Source organism: Diabrotica undecimpunctata, chromosome 8 (assembly GCF_040954645.1).
Source record: "Diabrotica undecimpunctata isolate CICGRU chromosome 8, icDiaUnde3, whole genome shotgun sequence".
Classification (NCBI taxonomy): domain Eukaryota; kingdom Metazoa; phylum Arthropoda; class Insecta; order Coleoptera; family Chrysomelidae; genus Diabrotica; species Diabrotica undecimpunctata.
In genome coordinates, this window is record NC_092810.1 from 104,925,259 (window position 1) to 104,950,165 (window position 24,907).

At 32.6% G+C, this 24,907-nt stretch overlaps 1 protein-coding gene across 1 annotated transcript in view; it reads left to right on the top strand.

Moving 5' to 3' along the window:
• LOC140447812 (cytochrome P450 4C1-like) overlaps nucleotides 1-20,035 on the top strand; it is a 55,083-nt gene extending 35,048 nt beyond the window's left edge. Inside the window, exons 5-8 of the mRNA XM_072540685.1 lie at nucleotides 780-1,165; nucleotides 9,434-9,502; nucleotides 15,199-15,544; nucleotides 19,780-20,035. Of these exons, the coding sequence (XP_072396786.1) occupies nucleotides 780-1,165; nucleotides 9,434-9,502; nucleotides 15,199-15,544; nucleotides 19,780-19,952 (974 nt within the window). The 3' untranslated portion in view covers nucleotides 19,953-20,035. The remainder of the gene's footprint in view (nucleotides 1-779; nucleotides 1,166-9,433; nucleotides 9,503-15,198; nucleotides 15,545-19,779) is intronic.
• Nucleotides 20,036-24,907: the final 4,872 nt, after the last annotated feature.

The following is a 24,907-nucleotide window of genomic DNA, read 5'->3' on the forward strand; positions in this document are numbered from 1 at the left end:
AAATAAGTTGTTGCTGACATTTGATCAATTCATCAGCTGCAACAGAATAAAACATAAGACATAAAGCAAGTCTTTTTCCCAAGAAGATATTAGTATGTTTTTCACGAAAATACAAAATTGTGACAGTTCCGAGGACGAAGATGATGTGGGCCAAATTACCTGTGAGCTTGGAGACAGCTCTTGAAAACAAATCTTGCTTTAAGAGTAAATACTCTCTTAGATTTGTAACTTTCTTTTGTTTTTAATTGTTTTTCTTTTTAAATAAATGCCTAATTATAATGAATTATTGACTATTATTTCATAAAATAGTAAAATAAAATATAAATTAATTTTGACCAGTTTTTTTTTTGTGAAATACTCCTATACCGTTAGAATTTTAACGAATGATAGTTACTATAATCTTCTTTTCTATTTATATTTTCATGATTTCCTAAAATTTGATTAACACTTAATAAACATTAATTAAATTTACTTTCATATCATGTACTATTGTACACCAGAAGTTTTTATTTCATTGTAATAATTTTACTGGTTTTTAATCTTAGTGCTCATCTAGAATCAGCTGAAATACACATTAAAGCGTTAGCTCGATTATTTACTTTGTTACGATAAAAAGTGTAGGTACAATTATTAACCATCGCTTTCTCACTTGACCCAATATTAATATACCTATGGCATCAAGTGACGTTATAAACTCTATTTTGATATTTGTTTTTTCATATTTTTTTACAGTTTATTATATCAAATACCGCTTGCTGAAATGATTTTAAAAATTCTAGATACAGCAATGGGAATATCATTAAACGAAGAAGAAAGCAACGCAGATCAGAAATATATAGCCACCATTTCCCAGCACCGAGATGTTTTGTTTAAAAGATTCACAAGACCATGGTTGTACCGCAACTTTATCTACTATACATTTACTTCTTTGGGCCGTTTAGAGAAAAAGCTTATATCTGACTTACAAAGCTTTACTGATAATATAATTAAAGAGAGGAAGAAAACGTTTAAGCGGTTTGAAATCGATGATGAAACCAGTTGGATATCGAGCGCTTTCCGTAAATCGAAGTTTGTATTTCTGGATATTCTTTTGAATGCAAATATATATCAACAGAGTATTGATGACCAAGGAATTCGTGATGAAGTTAATACGTTTACATTTGAGGTTAGGTTATTTGTTATAAACAATGACGTATAATAAATAGATCCCGCAGCCTTCTATGTATACTTGATATATAATCGGGTGTCCTAAAGACCTGCTTGGTGACCATCACCATTAGCAGATGCCTTTCTGGAAACCAATAATTTACCGGTTACACTTTCAACAAATTTTATTAAACCATCTTATATATTAGAATTTAATACAATCTTCAAAAAATTAAATATTATATTTCCGAAATATTCAGATTCACATCAAATAAATAACAAGCTGTTGAACTCCATATTGAGTGAATATACTAATAAAACTATAATTTACACAGATGGCTCTAAACTGAACGATGGGAAAGTAGGGTCTGCAGTGTATATTCCTTCCAAAAACAAATCACTTAAAATAAAGGTTCCTCCACATTGCTCTATTTACACTGCAGAAGCGGTTGCTATTAGGAAAGTTCTGGATTGGCTAGAGCACGCAAATTTCCAAGATGCTGTGATCATCTCAGACTCTAAGTCAATTCTTAATGGACTTAATAATACTGAGTTAAACCATAAAACATGTGAGCTGATATGTGACATTAAACAAAAAATGAGAAACAAAGATATAACATTTATTTGGGCAAAAAGTCACTCCGGGATAAAAGGTAATGAAATAGTAGACGAGCTCGCTAAGGATTCTACTCATTCAGGTATACAAGAACATATTTACACAGTATCAGACCTAATCAATTTTTATAATAAAAAAATAAATTTTAACTGGCAAGACAGATGGAAAATATTGGCGAATACTTCAAATAATCATTATTACAAGATCCATCCTACGTTACCATCCCTAACAGAATTACCACACATATTCCATTATAATATATCTAAACGATCAGCAGCTACTATCACAAGATTAAAAACTAGTCACGGTGCTGTTCCTGCTCACCTGGCTAGATTAAACATTATAGAATCAGGAAAGTGTTTATGCGATAATATTTCCCAGTGTGATGTTAATCATATCCTGTTTGGATGTATTAAAAATAAAGCACTCTCATCTACGTTTTATGAAAACCTGGTTAAAAGTAATGTGCAACTTCCAGTAAACCTAACCCACCTACTGTCATTGAATCAGAAATCTATATACGAACTCATATGTAATCACTTATATGCATCCGGATATATAATATAAATTTAGTACAATCAAGTTTTTAATTGATAAACATAACATAAATCATTTAAAAATCTGTGGCAAAAGGACTAGTTTCCATGCCAAACACACTATCATCATCATCGTCATCATCATCATCATAAAGACCTGCTTGAAGGTATAATATTTACTAAACCACTGCTATTTACACTGATATTTAGTTTTTCGAACTTCCGCGACCACAAATAGAGAGAAAAAAGACACTTTAATGGCATTTTACTAAAATATTAAGTAGACGATCTTCAAAAATAAAAAAAATTTGCTTATTACCTAAAATATGCAAACACAACGCCACTTCCTAAAAAATCGTGAGCTTTGGGCAACTTCGTATCATAACAATAACATAAACAGAGGTGTTCATGTTTAGGACACTTTTCACAGCATTCACTGAGTCTATTTATTACACGTCATTGGTTATAAATAGAAATTTTTTTACAAAAAATGGTACAAAGATTTTATTTTGAAAGTTGAGACAACTTGTTATTAAAAATACCAAAATATTTGTAAGTTTTGTAACTTTATTCTTCTTCTTAAACTGTTAATTTGATTTGGATATTTGAAATAACATATTATTAGTGTGTGTGTGTTATTAGTTTTATCAATTGTTATTGAATACAATTTTTTAGCCATGGTAATTTTCCTCGATACGTATCTCCCTATCCTAGATTTTATTCTTTATTATTATTTGTATCAGACGATATTATCATTTAGCATAGCGTGTCAAAAATACTCTGGTTTGCTGAATTTTACTGGTTTTAGGATTTCTGTTTCTTTTCCAATTCATTCCAGGATCACCAAGTTATGCCAAGATTCCAAGTGATGCGATACATTTGCGAAGTCTCAGCGCCGTATAAGGGGAGAAAGAACACACGAGTCCCATTTTGGAAAATGTATTTTTCTTGCAATTACGCATACTTTTAGGATTCCTTATTAAAGTTTTGATTTCTTCACGATTCACTTCTTATTTAGTGTTCATTTAAATATCGAAAAGTAAGGAAGTATTCGAAATGTTAAACGAGTTCGATAACAAAAAATTTCGATACCACAGGTACAAACAAATAATTAACAAATAGCAGTTGAAAATTACTTATTTCAGTAAACAGTAAAAGCGGCAATGGAGTATCAAATCCTGTTTTTTACAATAAGCAATTAGGACAAATGGAACACAAACAACAAATACCAGTCATACCAGCAGAAAAAGTAAGCAGTAGGTCCACTATTAACCAGAATCTCTTTGCAATGTGTACCCAATTCTCAAACAATATCAACCCCTAGAACACACATTCGCAAATTCCCAAAATTATATGTACTGGCAACAAGTAAATTTCCCTATACCTAACATTCCACAAAATAAATATGCTCTTCCACCACAACCACAACAACCTCTAGTACTAGATACTCAAACCAACTTATAAGTGAACCAATCTTTATACTTTAGGACAGACCCCAATAGGTAGCTAATACATACAATTTCGCCTTCCGAAAACTTGAATGTAAACCGTAGTGAAAGAGACGATGAGACACAAAAAAAAACACACATCACAACAATTCAAAAAATATAAACATATAAAAGGAAATAACAATCCCAATTCTCCAAGCTCTTCACCAATAAAATTACAAAATGTATATTATACACTATCTGACACTGAGATCACCGATAAAACTGACACAGAAAATAGCTGAAAATACCAAAACTTCCTTCAACATCCATAAATGGCGTCAAAAACCTCAGGAAGATCTAATTTTTTACTCTTGGTTTCGATGCAATTTTATCTGAAATATTAATAGTGGGTTACAATTACAATATGGAGAAGACCGATTTTAAACTCGTACACTACTTACTACTTCACTACGCAATGGTGATCGTCAACGTCGGATAATTCTGATATGGCACGCGAAGAAGAAGAAGACACTACTTATGTCAACTCATATGGAAAACCCTTAATGTCCTACAGAATGGACAACCTACGTTACTGTTACTTTTTATAAAAAAAGTTCCACCACAGAATGCAACAACTATAGATAAATTTCATTGATAACATATATGCAAGTAAAATCCTTACTGATAATATACAATCTTCTTAAGGTGCCTTCTCCATTACTGAAGGTTGGCTATAACTACAGCAAATTGCTCTCTATCTTGGGCTGTTCTTAGTATCGAATGTGTGCCCATGCCTGTCCAGTCTCTTACATTCTTCAACCAGGAGCATTTTCTTCTTCCTGGACCTCTTCTTCCCTCCAATTTCCCTTCCATTATACGTCGTAGGAAGTTGTATTTTTCTCCTCTGAAAATATGTCCTAGATAACTCGTTTTTCTGTTTTTTACAATATTTAGGAGTTCTCTCTCAGTACCCATTCTTCTTAGCACCTCATTGTTGGTCACGTGCTCTGTCCAAGAGATCTTCAGCATCCTTCGAAAAACCCACATCTCAAAGGCACTCCGTATAGCAATATGGAATAAATAAACGTTTTTACAAATTGGTATCGGATATCGAACGATAACATGATCGTTTGTTATCCAACAACCAAGACACTGGCATTACTTGGCTGGCAAAAGTAATGGCTGTATCCAGGCATTACTTTTGTTTTATTTGTGTTTATATTTAGTCCCAAGCTATCTCCCTTTCTGGTTATGACATTTAAAAGTCGTTGTAAACCCTCAGCACTGTCCGCAATAATGACGGTGTCGTCTGCGTATCTTAAGTTCTTTACGTATTCTCCGTTGATTTTTATTCCTTCTTCAATATTTTCGAGGGCATTTTGAAAGATCTTTTCGGAATATATATTAAATAACAGTGGAGAAAGTACACAGCCCTGACGAACTCCTCTTTTTATAGGCAATTTGCTGTCAGACGATTGTCTATTTTGATCGACGCCATTTGATCCCAATATAGTTTTTTAATAAGTGCTACAGTGTTATGGTCTATACCATGTTGTGTTAGGGTTTCTATGAGTTCTGTGTGTTTTACTCGATCAAACGCTTTTCCGTAGTCGATAAAACAGAGAAACACGTCTTTTCGCCGATCTCGACATTTTTGTAGTAATATCTGGAGGCCAAATAATGCCTCCATTGTACCAAGCCCCATACTAAATCCAAATTGATTTTTGCTCAGGTTTCTTTCGCATTCTCTGTATATTTGTTGATGTACAATTTTGAGTAAAATTTTCAGAAAATGGCTCATCAGGCTAATTAATCTGAACTGTGAGCATCTATTTGCTTTATTTTTCTTGGGTATAGGTATAAATGTTGATCTAAGCCAGTCTTCTGGGAAGATTTCAGTGGTATATATCTTGTTAAATAATAGTGTTAACGTCTGAAGATTTTCTTCATTGATAAGCTTTATCATCTCTACGTATATTTCATCTGGACCCGAGGCTTTTCGTGGCTTTGCCTTATTGATTGTTTTTGTAACTTCCGATGTTAATATATAAAGTATTGTTTCTTGTACTATATTCATTTGTCGTTCTGTTCTCTCGTCATCAAACAGCTCTTTGACGTATTTTTCACAGATATCTTTTACCATAGATACTATTTGGTTATCTACAAGTTATTGTAGTGATTTTTTTCTTCATATTCGTGACTTCCTTAATCTTTTTGTATGCATTAAAGTAGTCATGATTTTTTAGTAAATCTCCGAGTTCCTCACAGTTGCTGCTCATCCATGCTTCTTTGGCTTTCCTGATTTTGTTTTGGATGATTTTCTGGGTTTCTTTATATTTTTCTTCATTGCGATTTTTGTAAGATCTCCTTATGTCCATCAGTTCTAGGACTTCTTCTGTCATCCATGTATTCTTTGTTTTTCTGATGTTGTCTTGTAGTTGTTCTCATATATGTAGTTGTTCTAATATACAATAGATTAAATAAATTTGCCGCTAGAAAAATATGTTCCTGACCAACTCGAATTCGTAAAGGGAAGGGAAACGCGAGAGCATATTTTTATTCTACAACAATTTATCGAAAAATCAAGTATCAATTCTCCATGTATCTCTGTTTCGTAGATTACGAGAAAACCTTCGGTAAATTAGAATGGCATTTACTATATAAACATTCAGATTTACCTAGTTACACTACTACAAAGTTTGTAAGAAAGCAATGGAGCAATCGTAAGATTGGAAAACATATATTCTTTACGGTTGAAAATTAAAAAAGGCAACAGACAAGGCTGTAGATTATTCCCAAGGCTATTTAACCTTTATAGTAAACACATAATCATACTTGATCTAGATAAATCAGAAGAAATCATTTTAGTAGGTGGAGTCAAGGTATCCAACCTTCGCTTAGCAGATGACACGTTCTAACCTAAAGTGAAGAATTGTGACACGTTGTAGCCCATTAATATTTGACAACCTATAAAGAGTTAACAAGGAACATGGACTAAGACTTAATAAAAAATAATTCAAAAGATTGCTGGATATAAAATAGTTGAAAGTTTCACTTATTTAGTCAGCACTGTCAATTACAATGAAAGCTGTAAACTGAGAAGTCACCGCCATATACAGATGGGTAGAACCGCTATAAGAGTACGAATCAAGAAGGAACTATCTAAACTCTTTAAAACAATAACAAAGATCAACCGCGGAATTTGCACTACCAATAGATGCTATTTTGGGCTCAATCTTCTTCTTAAATCCTCAATTATATATCAAGAAATGCAAACAGGTAAAACTCTACAAGACAATAATATACTCAGTGCTAACATATGGTTCAGAGACCTATCTTTAACAAAAAGTAATGAAACATGCTAGGATGTTTCGAAAGAAAAGTACTAAGGCGAATCTATGGAGAGGTTAATGACAATGGAGTGTTGCGAAGACGATACAACTTCGAACTCTATAGAATATACCAGGACTTAGATATCGTAAACTATATCAAGATTAGACGCATAATGTGGTTAGGGCATGAAGCGGATGAAACTAAATAAACTAGCTAGAAAAACGCTCCTTGATAGACCCAATGTTCAGAGCAGAAGAGGAAGATTCAGAACAAGATACTACTAAGGTGTGTGCGCGATGTTAAGTATACGTTAATAGTAAAACATATTACATATTCTACACTAAACTACCTAGAAACACTCCGTCCAAGTGGGCAGTACGCCAACAGGATCAGCCGGCCAATTAAAAGAATGTGCAGTTTTATAGGTAACTAGTTGTAAACAGAAACATGTTAAAAACACGAAACTAATAGCCCTAAACAGATACCAATATAGGTTTACACATACGCAATGATTTAAATCAGCAAGATACTACTCAAAACACTATTAAAGAATATTATGCAAATGTGATAGCACACCAAACCAACTACCTAAACATTTCTAAATAACATTTCTAATGGGTTCAATAACATCTTCTAGTAAATCGTGAGTCAAAAAGTATGATGACTCACTGACACGAATCATTAATCAAAAAACTCTTGAACCAAAAGAAGACAGATCGATTTAAAGTTCCGGCAAATGTACTGGCTCCTAGGAAGAAAATCAAACCTCAACATCCAAAATAAAATCATTTTATGTAAAGAATACTTAGATATATCTGCTACTACGGACTCCCTATATGATGATTTTCAAAACTATTGTCGCTGAAGATCATCCGAAGATTTTAGTGCTAAAATCGTTAGTAAACGCTCCATGGTACGCAAGTAAACCCAAAGATCCTATTCATCAGAGACGAAATTCGGTGAGCTAGTAAGACAAAAACAAGTATAGCATATACCGCGAAAACAAATAAGTTTAGGAACTATACAATAATTCAGGTACAAAAGACTATATAAAACCTGACCCCAAGATCTACTTCAAGACCAAATCAACGCAAAATAAAGTGAGACATCACTGGATGTCTTCAGTTCACGTCTCAAAAACCTGTTACACATATATATTCAATAACCCCTAACGATGCAGATTGAAGATAAACTTTATTAAAAAAAAAAAAAACAAAAAAAAACTTCTGATTTTTAATAATTATAAGTACATAATTTATTCGTTTTGTTATAGTTTATGTTAATAGCATGGAATGAAACTCTTATATTCTTGTGTTTTTGCTTAATATAAGGGTGTCTGTCTTCTTACATTATGTCCCCATTACTATTTAATGCATATGGTGAAGCCATTTTTGAAGAAACATTACTATCTCAAAGTGGAGGAATAATAATAAACAGAAGATCTATTAATAACATAAGATATGCACATGACACCGTGATTATGGCAAGCTCTGCTAAACAACTCCAATTACTGCTAAACAAAACAAACAGTTTCTGTGAAAAATATGAACTAAACATGAATATAAAACAGACCAAATACATGATAATAACAAAGAAAACAAATACACCAACAAACATACATTTGGGAAATGTATCGATAGAAAGGGTTGATAAATACCAATACCTATGAACCTGGATTTCAGACAATAATGATCAAACAACCGAAATAAGAGCCAGCATCGAAATAGCAAGAAATGCGTTTGTAAAAATGAAAACAATTCTCTGCAACAGAGACCTTAGATTAGAACTGAGAGTAAGAGCACTGAGATGCTACGTGTTTTCGATACTGCAATATGGACCTGAAAACTGGACATTAAAGCAAGAACACATAAATAAGTTACAGTCCTTTGAAATGTGGTTTTACAGGAGGATACTTAGAATAGCATGGACACAGAAGAAAATTAACACGGAAGTATTGCGAGAAATGGGCAAAGAATGCGAAATAATAAACACAATAAAAATAAGAAAGTTACAATATCAGGGAAACGTAATGAGGGGACAGCAATATGAACTGCTAAGGCTGATAATACAGGGAAAGATAAGAGGAGGAAGGAGTATAGGAAGAAGGAGAGTGTCATGGTTAAAGAATTTAAGAAACTGGTTTAAATGCAGTTCTATAGAACTCTTTAGAGCAGCAGTATATAGAGTAAAGATAGTGATGATGATATCCAACTTCCAATCGGGAGACGGCACTTAAAGAATAAGAAGTCTTCTTACATTTAAGCTTTAGGACATACCAATCCCTAGAAGTTTCTACAAGTTTTATAATCCGTTTTAGACCTTTAGAAATATTCACTAGTATGCGTAAGAACATTATCGAAATATTTTTTTAGGGACATGACACTACATCTGTTGGGATGTGCCTGACTTTGATGCTGTTAGCAAATCATAAAGATTATCAGGTGAGCATATTTATTTAGTAATTTATTAATTCATTATTCTAATTATTTGATATTATTTCCTTTTATTTGCTTCTTATATTTTTCTGTTGATACATTTTTCGCTCTTCTTCTTCTTCAGGTTCCTTCTCCTATCGGAGATTGGAAATCATCATCGCTATCTTAATTTTATTGGCCGAGCTTCTGAATAATTCTAATGAGCTGCCACCGAACCACTCTCTCAAATTTCTTAGCCAGGATATTTTGCGTCGTCCTGGGTTTCTCTTCCCTTGTATCTTTTCTTGCATAATTAATCTAAGTAATACGTACTTCTCGCCCCTCTAAGTTTTTTCGCTCTACGTTATTTCATATATTTCGATATTTTTCTTTTTTTTATTTATATATTTACATATTATAATATAACTAATAATAATTATATTTATATTTTATTTATAATGAAAATTACGATGAATTGATAGAGCAGTATAATCGTGTTTCTTTTACAAAAGCTAAACGTTTGCTAACTAAATATAATGCGAATACTATCTTTTTGTGTTCTATTCACGTCTGTAAAATTAAAATATATACAAACCGGTCAGACCACATACACTCAGGTCACTGGCCCATCTAATAGGACTATCGAGCTGCCATATGTTGAGGTTTAAAAATCATAATATTACTGTTCTCTATTGGCGCAGCGTCAGGAGTTGGTTTGTTACAGTCTCCCCCCTGGCCTCGAACTCCTCTAGCCCCTGGTTAGAAAAGGAGCCAGCAGAAGATGTGGTATTCTTACACATATTCCATAGCTTTAACGTCATTGAGGCTCGTTTGAGACCAAAAGGCATCCGTAAGTATGGAGAAGTCCCGATGCAGTTTTATCACGGTCAGCCTCCGCGACGTTAACTTAGTGATATCCCGATCGTAAGTCGATGGTGGACATATAAAATGTTCGCTTAATGCGTTCCTCCAAGAGTGAATCTAACTCGGCTTTCAGTACCTCTCTTGGAAGGTGACAATGAAACTTGGTTGACCACAATTGTAATAAGTTAACTGGTAATAAGGTACGCGAAGAACTTGCAATTACTTTCGGAGACATCTGTCGATCTTTGGATTGTTGATCATGTAATTTTCGGCAATCATCCTTAGAATGACTGAAAACACGACAATAATTACAACGCAGTCGTTTTTTATACGATTGTCTGAAAAGTCTTGTAAAATTGGAAACTGCTTCTCGAGAAATCTTTTCTCCAATCACTTTATGTAGTAAACCATACCCTATATCGGCAAACGAAGACGTCGACTGTTGTTTTTCCGTCTTGCTCCTCGGCAAATAATTCAAAAGTTCAACACAACAAACAGTGTTTCAGAGAAACACTGTGCAAAGTACATATTGTCATGATGGTCGTCAACACAGCCGACACGGATAAGCACTACAAGAAGAAGAAGAAGTTTCCAATAATTAAAAAAGTGTCGGATCGCAAAATATAACATTATTTAAACAATTTGGATCTGGAAGTTAACTCAAGTAGAATAAAGCACTGGGTCCAGGCATGATAACAGCAGAAATGCTTAAAGACATAGAAGAAACCGGAGCAACGTTGCTTCACTTGCTGTGTAACAAAATATAACATTCCAAGCAACGCCGTGACAACTGAACAAAATCTACAATAACGGCAAAACATAAATAAGGCAGTTTCCATAAATGCGACAATTATAGAATTATGTCCCTTATCTTATACGCCAGCAAAATAATGCTACACAAAATCAATGAGAGATTGAAAACTTTTCTACAAAAAGAAATACCTCAAGGGCAAACTGGATTTACCAAATGTAGAGGTACTCGACAACACATCCTAAACGTAAGACAAATAATTAAAAAATCTAGGAAATTCAATATCACACTATACATTTGTTCTATAGATTATCACAAAGCGTTCGACAGGGTCAAATGATAACACTGATGAAACATACTAAAAGAAGTTGACGTTCCAAAACATTTAATTTCGCTTAAAACTGATTATTATTTTAATGAGAATAAGCCACAATTGAAGTTTAAAATAAGTTTATTTTTTATAACTATATGAACACACTACTGGCTTAGTTAATGTGCTTGATACAGTCTCAAACAAATTTCATCCAGAACAAGCTTTTAATCATCTTTACATATCCACGATTGACTGGTTTGAGGTTATGAGCTCATACTTATATCTGGGATTATTGATCACAAACACAGGGTCCCTATAGAAAGGAATAAAACGTAGATGTGATCTAAAAAAAGTAATGATAGAATTTATTTTCAGTAACATTTTTATTACGGATATTTACGAAATCTTAAGTTCTTTGGACGATATTTGTCTAGTACCTACGTATGTAAGTGTGGCTCGTCTTCTAGTAGGAGACAAACATCTAAAGATTTGTTTTAAGTTGATACAGTTTTTCTGTGCCCTGACTTGGATAAATATTTTACTGAACCCGTTTTGTTAACCTTTTTTTCTAATTTACTGACAGTAGATCTTGTTATGGGATTTCGATATAACACGTTACTTGGTGACTTCTACTCATATTAATACATATATTTTAATGTCATTAAAATCTCTATTTGTTCTTTTTCAGATATACAATTCATTGTAACTTTAAATAAACACCATCAATTGATTTATTGAAACGTCAAAATTGTTATTATAACAGGCATCATCATCATCATCTTTGGCTCGACAATCCTCTGTGGATCTTGGCCTGCTCTAAGATTCGTCGCCATTCTGTTCGGTTTCTCATCTTCTGATTTTTAATATCCGTAAGTCGGTTTCAACTCCATCTAACCACCTAATTCGCGGTCGGCCTTTGCTTCTTCTTCCTACAGGTGTTCCTGTGGTTAGCTTTTTAGCAATCGTATTTTCTGGCATTCGTATTATGTGTCCAGCCCATCTAAATCGCTGTGTTTTAATGAACGTTATGACATCTGGCTCATCAAAGAGCCGATAAAATTCAAAATTATATCTTTTGCGCCACTGCCCTTGGTCGTTTATAGCTCCAAATATTTTGCGGAGTATTTTACGCTCAAATATTCCCAAAAGTCTTTCATCTTTCTGCGTTAGAGTCCATGTTTCTGCTCCATATGTGAGGACCGGCCTCAGCAATGTTTTGTATATAATAATTTTAGTTCTTCTTTGAATGTTTCTTGAGTGGAAATGCTTTTGGAGTCCATAGTATGCCCTATTTGTAAGATTTATTCGTCTTTTGATTTCTTCGCTTGTTTTATTGGTAGCAGTCAATAGCGACCCAAGGTATGTGAAGTTGTCAACACGTCCAAAGGTATGACTTCCAAAGACTGTTTCTCGTTCCTCATTTGCTATCGGATCCTTTGTAACCAACATGTACTTGGTTTTGTCTTCGTTGATGACTAGACCGACCTGTTTCGCCGCTGTTTCCAATTCTATGAGTCCATCCTTTATCTCAAAGGATCTAGAATTCTCTCCCTGTATTCTAACAGTGGCTTCTAAGTTAGACATTGTTATTCTCGTTAGTCGGATAAGTTTCTCTGGTATACCAAACTCATGCATTGATTGATATAGCACTGTTCTCTTGACACTGTCGTATGCGGAATTGAAGTCGACGAATAGGTGATGGGTTTCAATATTGAATTCTAATGTTTTCTCGAGAATCTGTCTTATTGAATGAATCTGGTCAATTGTTGATTTTTCTGGTGTGAATCCAGCTTATATTTACCAACTATGCCCACTGTGTAAACTTGCAGCCTTTCGTAGAGAATATTTGCTAGTATTATGTAAGAAATTGTTAACAGGGTTATACCTCTATAGTTGTCACACTGGAGCTGGTCACCTTTTTTATGTAATGGACATATCACGCCTTGAGACCATTCACAAGATATGTGATATGTGATATGTGGTCTCATTATGCCAAACAAAAAGTAAAAGCTTATGCAGTGTCTGTAGTAGGGCATCGCCACCATTCTTGTTGAGCTCACTGCAAATTTGATCAATTTCTGGTGATTTATTATTTTTAAGCTTTTTAATGGCTTGGGCAACGTTTTCGATGGTAGGTGGTCTTTCGTTTGGGTTGAAAGGATTCCAATCATTTCGATTTGCTAGGGTGTTATCTACTTCTTCGATATGATGGCCATTAAATTTTGCATCGAAAAATTCAACCCATGTGTATAGGATTGAGGCCGTATCATTTACGATGTTTCCTTCTACATCCTTACAGCTCCTTATTCTTGGCTTAAACTCTTTGCGCATTTTATTTAGATTTCTGTAGAACTTTCGAGTTTAATTTTGATTTCTTAGCCATTCTGTGCTTTCCAACTGCTTTTGCTCAAATTGTCTTTTTTTCTTCTACGTAATCGTTTTTCTTCTCTTCTTAGGGTCTGGTATTCTTCCGTTGCTCTTCTTGTGCATCCAACTTGATTTGTCTTTAGGTATGCCCTGTTTTTGTTATCTGTTGCTTCTTGGCACTCCTTGTCAAACCATTCGTTTTCTTTAACTGGTTTGGTTTTCCCCAATATTTTTGTTGCTTTCTCAGTTATTATGTTTTTACATTTTGTCCACAGTTCCACTACATTTTCCCCTTACCTCCAGGCTCTCCATTTCCTAGTCCATTTGTCTCCTATACTCTCTCGCAACGGTTTCAATGCGCAGATTATCAACATTAATTCTGTCTTGTTTCGTGTGTTTTTCTTTCTTTAGGTTTGATATTTTTCCTCTGATTTTTGCCATTACAAGAAAGTGGTCACTGCCAAAATTTGGGCCTCGGTAGCTTCTGACGTCTATGAGATCGGAAGAGTGCCTTGCATCTATCAGTATGTGACCTATCTGGTTAATGGTTTCGTTATCAGGGGATTTCCATGTTCCTTTGCGTATCATTTTATGGGGAAATCTTTATTTTATATAAAAAATTATTAGTCTCAACCCGTTATCATTTGACTCTTCATGTAAGCTCTCATGTCCTATAGTTGGCTGGAAAAATTGCTCTTTGCCAATTTTTGCATTAAGGTCCCCAGCAATGATTTTCACGTCATGACGTGGCCATCGATCATATTCTTTGTCTAAGGTGCCACAGAATTCATCTTTTTCATTACCCTTCTTTTCTTCCGTAGGTGCGTGTACACTAAGTGAGCTATAATTAAAGAATTTTCCTTTAAGGCGTAGATAACATATTCTGTTGTTTATGGGTTTAAAGTTAAGGACTGATTATAACAGGCATAGCCTGGGCTAAAAGGATTATTTAACTTTGGCAAAGATAATGTTAATGTAGTAATAATTCCAAAATTATGGCATTTATGTATAGTGAACATATATGTATAGTGAATATAGTGAACATTGTTCTGAAGCCATTTTCTTGTGGCATTTTAAAGTAATTACTATTTAAATGGGAATAAGCCACAATTAAAGGTTAAAGTACATTTATTGACGTTTCAATAAATTGTATTAATAAATAATATAAATTCCGAAGTGGAAATTGAAACGCCAATCAATGTACTGACACCTTTAATTGTGGCTTATTCCCATTTAAATAGTAATTATAGTGAACATTACATGATTGAGTCGTTCCATACTCAAACCTTACTCTGTATATATTTATGTACCTATATACATATTAAATACAAAAATACACACTATTATAAATTAATAATACACAGTTTTTTTTCCAAAAAAATTGTAAATAACATTATCTTTTTTTAACTGTTACTTTTATATTTTCAGAACAGAATTTACCTTGAAATAATAGATGTAATTGGCGATAATTTAGAACCCGACATAAATCAAATAAACAAACTAAAACTAATGGAAAGATTTATCAAAGAAAGCCTTCGATTGTACCCAGTTTTACCATTTATTTCGAGAAAATTAGAAGAGGACATAACAATAGATGGTTATCGTTTACCGAAAGGGATATTGATAAACATTCACCTCTTTGACGTTCATAGAAACGAGAAATATTGGCCCGATCCAGAAATATTTGATCCAGATAGATTTTTACCAGAGAATTGTATCAACAGGCATCCACTTGCGTATATTCCTTTTAGTGCAGGCATTAGAAATTGTATAGGTAAATAATTTTGTTTTAAGTATAGCTGAATATAACGACATATTCTCATAAGGTTAGGTGACCGATTTTTTTTATCAACAAAAGTTTGATTAAGTCAATCTTCTATTGTTTACGTGATCATTATTAAAAAAAAATGGCAGTGAGATAGAAGAAATCCAGGAATATATCTACCTAGGCCAAATCCTGAGACTTGACAAAGAGAACTAAAGTGCGGAAATTACTAGATGAGCAAGACTAGCATGCGCTTAGCATGGGCAGGATTTGGAAAACTTAGTTGGATACTTAAGAACCGCAAAATACCCCAATACTTGAGGAGCAAAGTGTTCAACCAATGCATCCTTCCTATCATGACATATGGATGTCAAACCTGGACCCTAACCAAGGCAAACATGAGTAAACTAGCTACAACAGAAAGAACAATGGAAAGAGCAATGTTAGGTATACGATTGTCAGATAAAAAGAGGAACGACTGGGTAAGATCCACACCAAAAGTCGAGGACATAGCAACAAAAATTGCCAAACTTAAATGGAGCTTCGCGGGCCACACTGCTAGACAAAAAGACCAACGTTGGAATACTACAATACAACATTGGAGACCTTACGAAAGTAAACGACCAAGAGGAAGACCACAGATGGGTTGATGACATTAAAAGAATAGCCGGAACAAATTGGAAATATGTTGCTTAGGATAGAGACCGATGGAGATAATGGCAATTTCTGGAGATAGTGGGGCACCATTTATTTGAGTGTAGAATTGATTTTGGAAGATGAAATATATTTTTGTACATATATTAATATATATATATATATATATATATATATATATATATATATATATATACATATATACATATATATATATATATATATATATATATATACATATATATATATATATATATATATATATATATATATATATATATGACAAATTTTATCAATATTATAATAGATCTTTGTTGATACAACCTCGTTAAGTTTGTAAGTAGAAACAATTTTTAATTAATTATACCAACACCAAAAATTTCTTAATCACATTTGTAGCTCCCTGATGAAGGACATAACCAATGTCCGAAAGCTTGGAATAAAAATTTAAAAGAGTACACATTTCATTTTTATTGCTGCAAACCCACTATTTAACGTTTACTTCCTTACGTTGTCAGCAAATACTTCTGGTTCATTATATATATATATATATATATATATATATATATATATATATATATATATATATATATATATATATATATATATATATATATATATATAGTTTGAGTTTAGTTCTTGAACCTTAACATACATTTTTTTAGTGGATTTTCTTGGGCTTAGGTTTATAAAAAAATTTTGACATTTTCATATATTTTTTCGACAAATTTTTTTTTTACATGTAATGACTTAGTGGGTATGTCCTATGTTTTTAATATAATTTTAATTGTGACGTCTATTTGTTAGTTCCGAATTTTTACATGCTTGTCAATATTACTTCTTGAAAAAGGCATGGATTTCCTGCCGAAACGTCGAAAAAATATATGAAAATGTCTTAGTATAAATCAAAATTTTTTTATGAACCTAAGCCCAAGAAAATCCACTAAATATATATATATATATATATATATATATATATATATATATATATATATATATATATATATATATATATATATGTTTAATGAGAGATAAGTGGTCTTGCCGGATACTGTATTTTGTTTTAAGAATGTTTAGAGTTTTGTCTATGGGACTGTCTGTAAAGAGTGAAACTATAATATTGAAACTTACTAGAATGTCTGACGGTGAGATAGGGTATATATATATATATATATATATATATATATATATATATATATATATATATATATATATATATACCCTATATATATATAATTATATATATATATATATAAATAATATAATATATATATATATATATATATATATATATATATATATATATATATATATATATGATCAAACATACAGGTAGGATCTTCTTTCTTAGAATTAGAAAAATTTGTATTGTATCTCTTGCCAAATTTTTACCCAACAGAGATATGCATTTAGTGTTAGGTAACCATTTCAACCATGGAAATACCGATTGTGAACGGAGGCATTTGATTTTCTTCCCTCTACGATATTGGGAATATCTGCGCGTCGCTTACTGGCAACAATCCATACAAGTATTGTAATCAAAGCTGGAATCATTGGCTCAATTTCCGAATTATTCGAACTGCAATGGTCCAGTCGAAGTTACATAATACATATGTATATTTATACAGGTTAGATTGAAGTATGGCCTAGTATATAGCAGGAATTATTTTTAAATAGCTATTTAGTTTTAGTACGCTAGTTAAAGTCAAAATGGAATTTTATTAATACATTATTAATAATAATATGATGATTAGAATTATGTTTTGTATTCTTTTTCTTTTGATTCGCGTTGTATTAACCCTTTCATCGCGGACTTTTTTTAATTTAACATAAAATTTATTTTGATGCATTTTTGCAAACCTATAAGTGTGTTAATACCCGGTATTTTTAAAAATTTTTCTTTCTCCATTAAAGTACTCCAGGAAGCTGTTGCAATTGCCACCACTAGGTTCAGATAGGTAAAAGGTATGTTCACATATACAAATTATGTTATAGTTTACATGATATTTTGTAAAACAAGTCATTTTTTCATTTTAACATAAGGAAACTTGACATTTTTATTACTACGTGCGATATAGACCCTTATAGTATTCAATTTTGTATCTCTGTCCGTGACTATCAACAAGGCTTCTTCTTTTTGTAGTTCCTTCTCTTATCGGAGGTTGGCTATCGTCACAGCTATCCGTACCTTATTGGCGGCTGCTCTAAAAAGATCTACTGAGCTACAACAATACCACTCTCTTAGGTTTCTCAGCCAGGAAATTCTTAACTGTTAAAGGAGTTTCAGCAGGCGATACAGAACGAGGACTCATAACTTAAGGTGTCCTTTCTGCTACATTTGAAAAAGTTAGTGCTTTAGCACCGAAATATAAATTCTAATAAATGCTTTTTTCTGTAGAATTGTTTGCATTATTTAGATATCTACATAGGTGGCAATATTAAAATATAGAAAAATAATTCGAATAGTCCCATTTTTTGATCGAATAAGAGTTCGATATAAGCAACCAAAAAATCGCTTTTATCAACCCCGCCCATACTTTTGTTTTTGGTTTTTTATCCAATTGCCTCACTTTGTAAATGGTATCTATAGCAATATTATTTAAAAAAATATTGACAATCAAATACTTCTTATCTCACTTTATCTGTCTTTACTTATCTGTCTTACTTATCTGTCTTTATCGGCACTGTTAAGATGTTCCTATACCAATTTTTTTCAGGTCAGTCTCTGATTTGAAATTAATTATATGACTTACTTTATTAGACTATTTATATCACAATAATACTTGATTTACCACCTAAATGATAAAGTTTGATGCCCTATGGGTTTGGTTTTCCTCTTAGATATTGCTTGGTAGCTAACTCTTTGTATCTTTTTACAAAAATCTTTATAATGATCCTCACTTTCAACAGTTTATGTGTTTAGTCTTTAACTTCGTTCATATCCGTAAGATGTAAATTATTTGTTAGAGTTTTATATCTATTTCGGCTCATTCCAATATCGTGGATTAGGTTAAACTGGGTTTATGCTGCCTAGTAAAATCTCAGTCTTAAATGAGTTGCAGTTGTCAACGAGACTGGATATACTTTATTATTTTATAATGTTCGCCATCACCACCTCCATGGTTGATAGATTCGTTTTCGTCCTCATATTATTCTTCCTGACTTTAACCAAATTTCTAAAGAATCATCTTTCACAGTAGATATTGCCATACCTACCTCTTACAAAATAGTTTGTAGTCAATCCAAAAAACTAAAAAGTAACTATGAATTTTTGGTACCATTTACACTTTATGGTGGCAATTACTAAACATATTTTTTCAGAGCTTGCTGTAAATTATAGTTATAAATTGTAATAACAAAACATACTGTATACATTCCTTATTATGTATTTAATCTGTAAGATCAATAATAATTGCAACATCTAATCATCCTTATACTTCAAGGAACATTTAAACAAAAAAAAAGAATTGTTAAGATTGGTCCATGCGTTGTTGAGTTATGCGTTTACAAACACATTTTGCGATTTATTTTTATATTATAGATTATTAATATACCAACAATTATTCTACATTGTTTTTTGGAAATTTTAGGACAAAAATATGCTATGCTAGAAATAAAAGCGGTTTTATGTGGCATTCTGAGGCATTTTATATTGGAGCCAGTTGATAGACCAGAAACTATCCAATTCGTCCCTGATCTTTTATTGAGACCACATGACAAGATGTTAAGAGTTAAGTTTATTAATAGACATGTCAACAATTGATTATGGAGTTTTGTAAGGTAGTCTGTATGTGCATTGATAATTATTAAACTTTTTATGGATTGTTTGTTATTATTAAAGCAGATTTTTTTACAGCATTTAATGTTATCATTTATTTTTCAGTTGCACTTATTTTTTTATATATCTTTTCTTAAAACACTTTTTCACAACTTTCACTATAACTAGTTTTGTTGAAATTTTCACCTACAAATAGCCCATGATGTATTAAAAAAATTCTAAAAAAAAGTATATTGTATAGTATAACGTAGTGGTTCTCAACCTATATGCTGACATTTTAAGGACTAAATAAAATAAAATTCAACAATAGTAAAATTTTTTTAGGTTATATTTTTAGATTTTATATATAGGTAGTTTAACTAACAAACTAATTAGTGAGAAGGTTGTGCTTTTTGAGTATTTCCACATAACTTACTAGTATCTGGTTCGGTGTTGCTCAGATATAGTCGAAGATTAGGTTGTACATTAAGTTTGTTTCTGTATAATTTCTTAATATTTAGCTCATAAAAAAGGGTATCAAGTATTTTAAAGCGCGTTTTACAAAATATAGGAAAACAAAGTTCCTTCTTGACCAAAATTCACCAAGGTCGCATTGCTTAAAGTCTAATTTTAGTTCACCATCAATGAGTTTTTCTTGTTTAGTTGCACTTAAACCCTGGGTCGACGACTCAACAAGGGAGATTACGTATCCATTCAAATTCAGAAACTTGTAAAGTACTCATTAAATTACCTCAAAATTAATATTAACTAGCGGACCAACTCGACATCTAGTTTTGATGTAAGTTTTGCTGATATTTAAGAGGGGCGGAGTCTAACGATCTATCGTTTCCGTCGCCTGGTGTAAATGTTCCAAAAATCCTAAAAACTTTTTTTTGCATATTTTAGATTGTAAAATGCTACGTTTAAGAAAAAGAAGTCGGTTTGAGAACTCTAACTAACTAACTAACTAAATTTATATTTAAATATTATTTAAATTTAAAAAATACAGAAAACAGTATGATGCTCCGCGCTAGTCTACACTACCGCCTACTGTTCCACTTTTTTGACAATACGCCACAATTTTTCTTATTATTTATGTTTTTTACGTTTATTTTTTATTTATTTATTTAAAATAAACCTAATTTAAAGTAAAATTATGGCTTATTCCCAACAAAATTAATAATATATTTCTAACTAATAAATTAAAAACAAAGTAATGCTTACCTCATTATTTAATTCTTCAAGTATTAAACTCAAAACGTAGTCTAAATCTCTAAATATCAATCACAACACCTCACACACGCTGCACTTGTTGGAAACAGAATACTTTCTAACTAAACATAAAAATAAAAAAATACCAACTCATCAGATAGTGTAAAACAGACCCCATAAATTAAAATCGGAGACAGGAGGATCCCGAATTTTGAGTGGTCATTATCGTTATTCCTTAAGTGGAAACACTTGTTGGTGCATTCCAGCATTCGAGAATTGACGCGTTGTTGCATTGTGTATAATATTGAATTCCTATGCTTCACTATAGGAAAAATTCATTTTATGGCTGCCATTTTTAAACCGGTCCGAATTTTTTAAATTTTAAACCTGAGGGGGAATCTACTCAACAATCTGTTTAATTATTCGAAAAAAATATTCTCCTATCTATCACCGTTTAGGAGGAGTATTGCGCACAAGAAAAGGGCTTAGCCTTTTAGTATATAAGATTTCATTATCTGTAAGGAAGCTTAACACTGCCTGGGGGTGATTGCGGGGTGGATTGAGTAGCTATGCAGTTACCACAGCCGGTCTCAAGCCCGGATAAAATGTGGAGGGTGTTTGGCAAGGTTAGCAACCTACCAATCGTCAAAAAAAAAAAAAATACTGTTCAAAGAAACAATGTACAGCCTTGGAACCGGACTGATACTATTAAGACGATTACGGCAAGAACTAAGAACAAGCGAAACACATCCAACACCCAGATGAGAATTATTACTTGGAATATAAGATCGCTCAACTAAAGGGACCAAGAAATAAGTGATAAAATAGAAAAAAGTAGATATTTGTGCTCTACAGGAAATAAAACGAAAGAAAAAAGACAATAAAAATTAGGCGAATACATACTAATCTACAGTGGAGTAGCAAAAGCAAACAGAGCCAAAGAAGGATACACGAAAGGTACCAAAATCACATCAAAGAGTGTCAATACATATCAGAAAGGATTGTAACAGAAAAGATAAGAATGTTGAAGGATGACTTGAACATCATCGGAGTATACAGCCCAGAAGATAACATGCTTCAAACAACAAGGGAAACGTTTTATGACCAAATACACCAAGTAGTAAATCAAGTCAGAGGGAAGATGATAATATTGGAGGATTTTAACGCTCGAGTAGGCAATCAAGTAATACCCGGAATTACGCAAAAACATAATGAGGATGTTAAAAACGAAAATGAAGAGCTGATGATAAACTTCTGCACGAATAACGAACTTAAGAATAATCAACACATTTTTTGACTGTAAAGACAAAAAAAAATATACATTTAATAACACCCGTGGATAAAGATCTATGATAGATTATGTTATAAGCAACAGAGTTATACATCCATCAAAAATAATCAACGTTAGATGCCTCAACTCAGCAAATGTAGGTAGCGACCATAGCCTAGTATTATGTTAAATAAGAAACATCCTAAAATAAATGAATAAACAATCAAGAGAGCGACGCCAACACAAACAAAAATCAAAGTCGAAGGACTAAATACGGAATACATGGAATACTTATAAAAGAAAAAAATATTAGAGAAGATCGCTGGAAATGAAATATTACAAAACGATAACATCGAGGAAAGCTGAGAAAAACTTAAAAATAACATAATTAACGCACCAACAAAATCACTTGGAGAGAGGAAAGTAAAGAACACTAACATATAAAAAATACCTTGGTTTAAAGAAAAGAAGAAAGCCTTTTTACAATACAGAACACAACAAACACAATAGGCATATAACCACTATAAATGAATCAGAAATTAAATGAATACTTTAGTTAGACAAATAAAAAGGGAACTTTGGCAAAGCTTCTCAAAACCGATGGAACACGACTTCTACGGAACACAAAAAGAAATGTGGAGAATAATCAGAGGACAAAGAAAAGAGATGAACTAACTAAAACTAACGAAACACATTCGGAGGGAAACATGGGTAGACTACTGTCGATCCCTATTTGCTAAAGCTGACAATAATGAACCACCAACACCAGAAGTGACGACAAACGAGGAAATAAATATTGAGGAGGAAGAGGTAAAGGAAGCATTAAGGAAATTAAAAAATAGAAAATTACCAGGAGAGGACAGAATACCGAACGAACTTATAAACTAGAAAAACTTGGAAAACTAATCCAAAAAATAATAGAACAAAACAGAATTCCTCAAGAATGGAGATCAAGCATCCTAATACCTCTCTTCAAAAAGGGGGACAAATCGGACCCGGAAAATTACAGAGAAATTAATTTATTAAACACACTAATAAAATTAACAACCAAAGTGATAACAAATAAACTGAATGAAATTATAACACTAGCAGAAGAACAATAAGGTTTTAGGTCGGGAAGATCATACACCGAGACTATATTTATAATGAGGCAAGTGCAAGAGAAATCATTAGAATACAACAAACCAGCATATCTGTTTCGTGGACCTTAAGAAGGCATTTTACCGGGTCAAATTAAAGGATGTTATCCATTTATTGTACGCAAGAAAGATACCTCTAGGAATAATTAAAACGGTCGAAAATATCTACCAAAACAACACAATAAAAGTAACAGTGAAAGAAGAACTAACTGACCATATTGAAGCTGGCAATAGGATAAGATAGGGAGATTCCCTGAGTCTTCTATTGTTCAACCTGATTATGGATAAAATAATAAAAAAAGTAAGAACTAAAAAAGGAAACAAAATGGGAGGAAAACAACTTAAAATAATCTGCTATGCAGACGACGCAATACCACTCTCTCAAAGTAGAGACGATTTACAATGTATGCTGCACCAATTTAATATAACCACCAGAAAATTTAACATGTTAATTTCACCAAAAAAGACAAAATGCATGGTTACAACAGCAAATGTACGAAGATGTAAATTGGAGCTGGAAGGTCAGATAATAGAACAACTGATGGACTTTAAATATCTAGGCATCACATTATCTAGCTACGGAAAGCTCGAAACTGAAGTGGAAGATCAAGTGAACAGAGCAAACAGAGCCGCAGGCTGCCTGAATGAAACAATATGGAGAAATAAAAATATCGGGAAAGAAATGGAACGCAGAATTTACAAAACAGTTATTAGACCAATAATGACATTATCGGCGGCAGAAACACGACCTAACACAGAAAGGACAAAAAAGATGTTAGAAACAGCAAAGATGAAAACTCCTAGATAAATTGATGGTAAGACACTATGGAACAGAGCTAGAAGTACAGATATACAACGTACATCCAAGGTGGAGAACATCAAGAACTGGGTAATAAATAAAAGAGTAGAATGAAACGATCATATAAGGCGAATGACAACAAATATAATAGTAAAGACGGCAAGAGACTGTTTCCCAATGGGAAGACGATCAGTCGGAAGACCTCGAAAACGATGGGATGACAACTTCCGGGAGGCACATTGAAAAACAGACAGAGTCATGTCTACATAAAAAGAAGAAGAAGTAACGAAGCTTTCAAGTGTTGGAAAATGGTGGTGTAAGGAATTTCCAAGACTTATTTTTCCAAGTTCAAGCTTCTTTATGAACGATTCAACCTTCTCAATAATAATTTCAAACCGAGTTGTATGTTTGCATTGTTAACCAAAATTCGAACCGTTAAGTCTGGTAAATATATCACTCAGGTATCCTAATTTCGTCAGTAAACTTGTCTTTCGAATTTGTATAAAGAATATTGTCTAAAGAATCGAGATCTTTTTCTCTT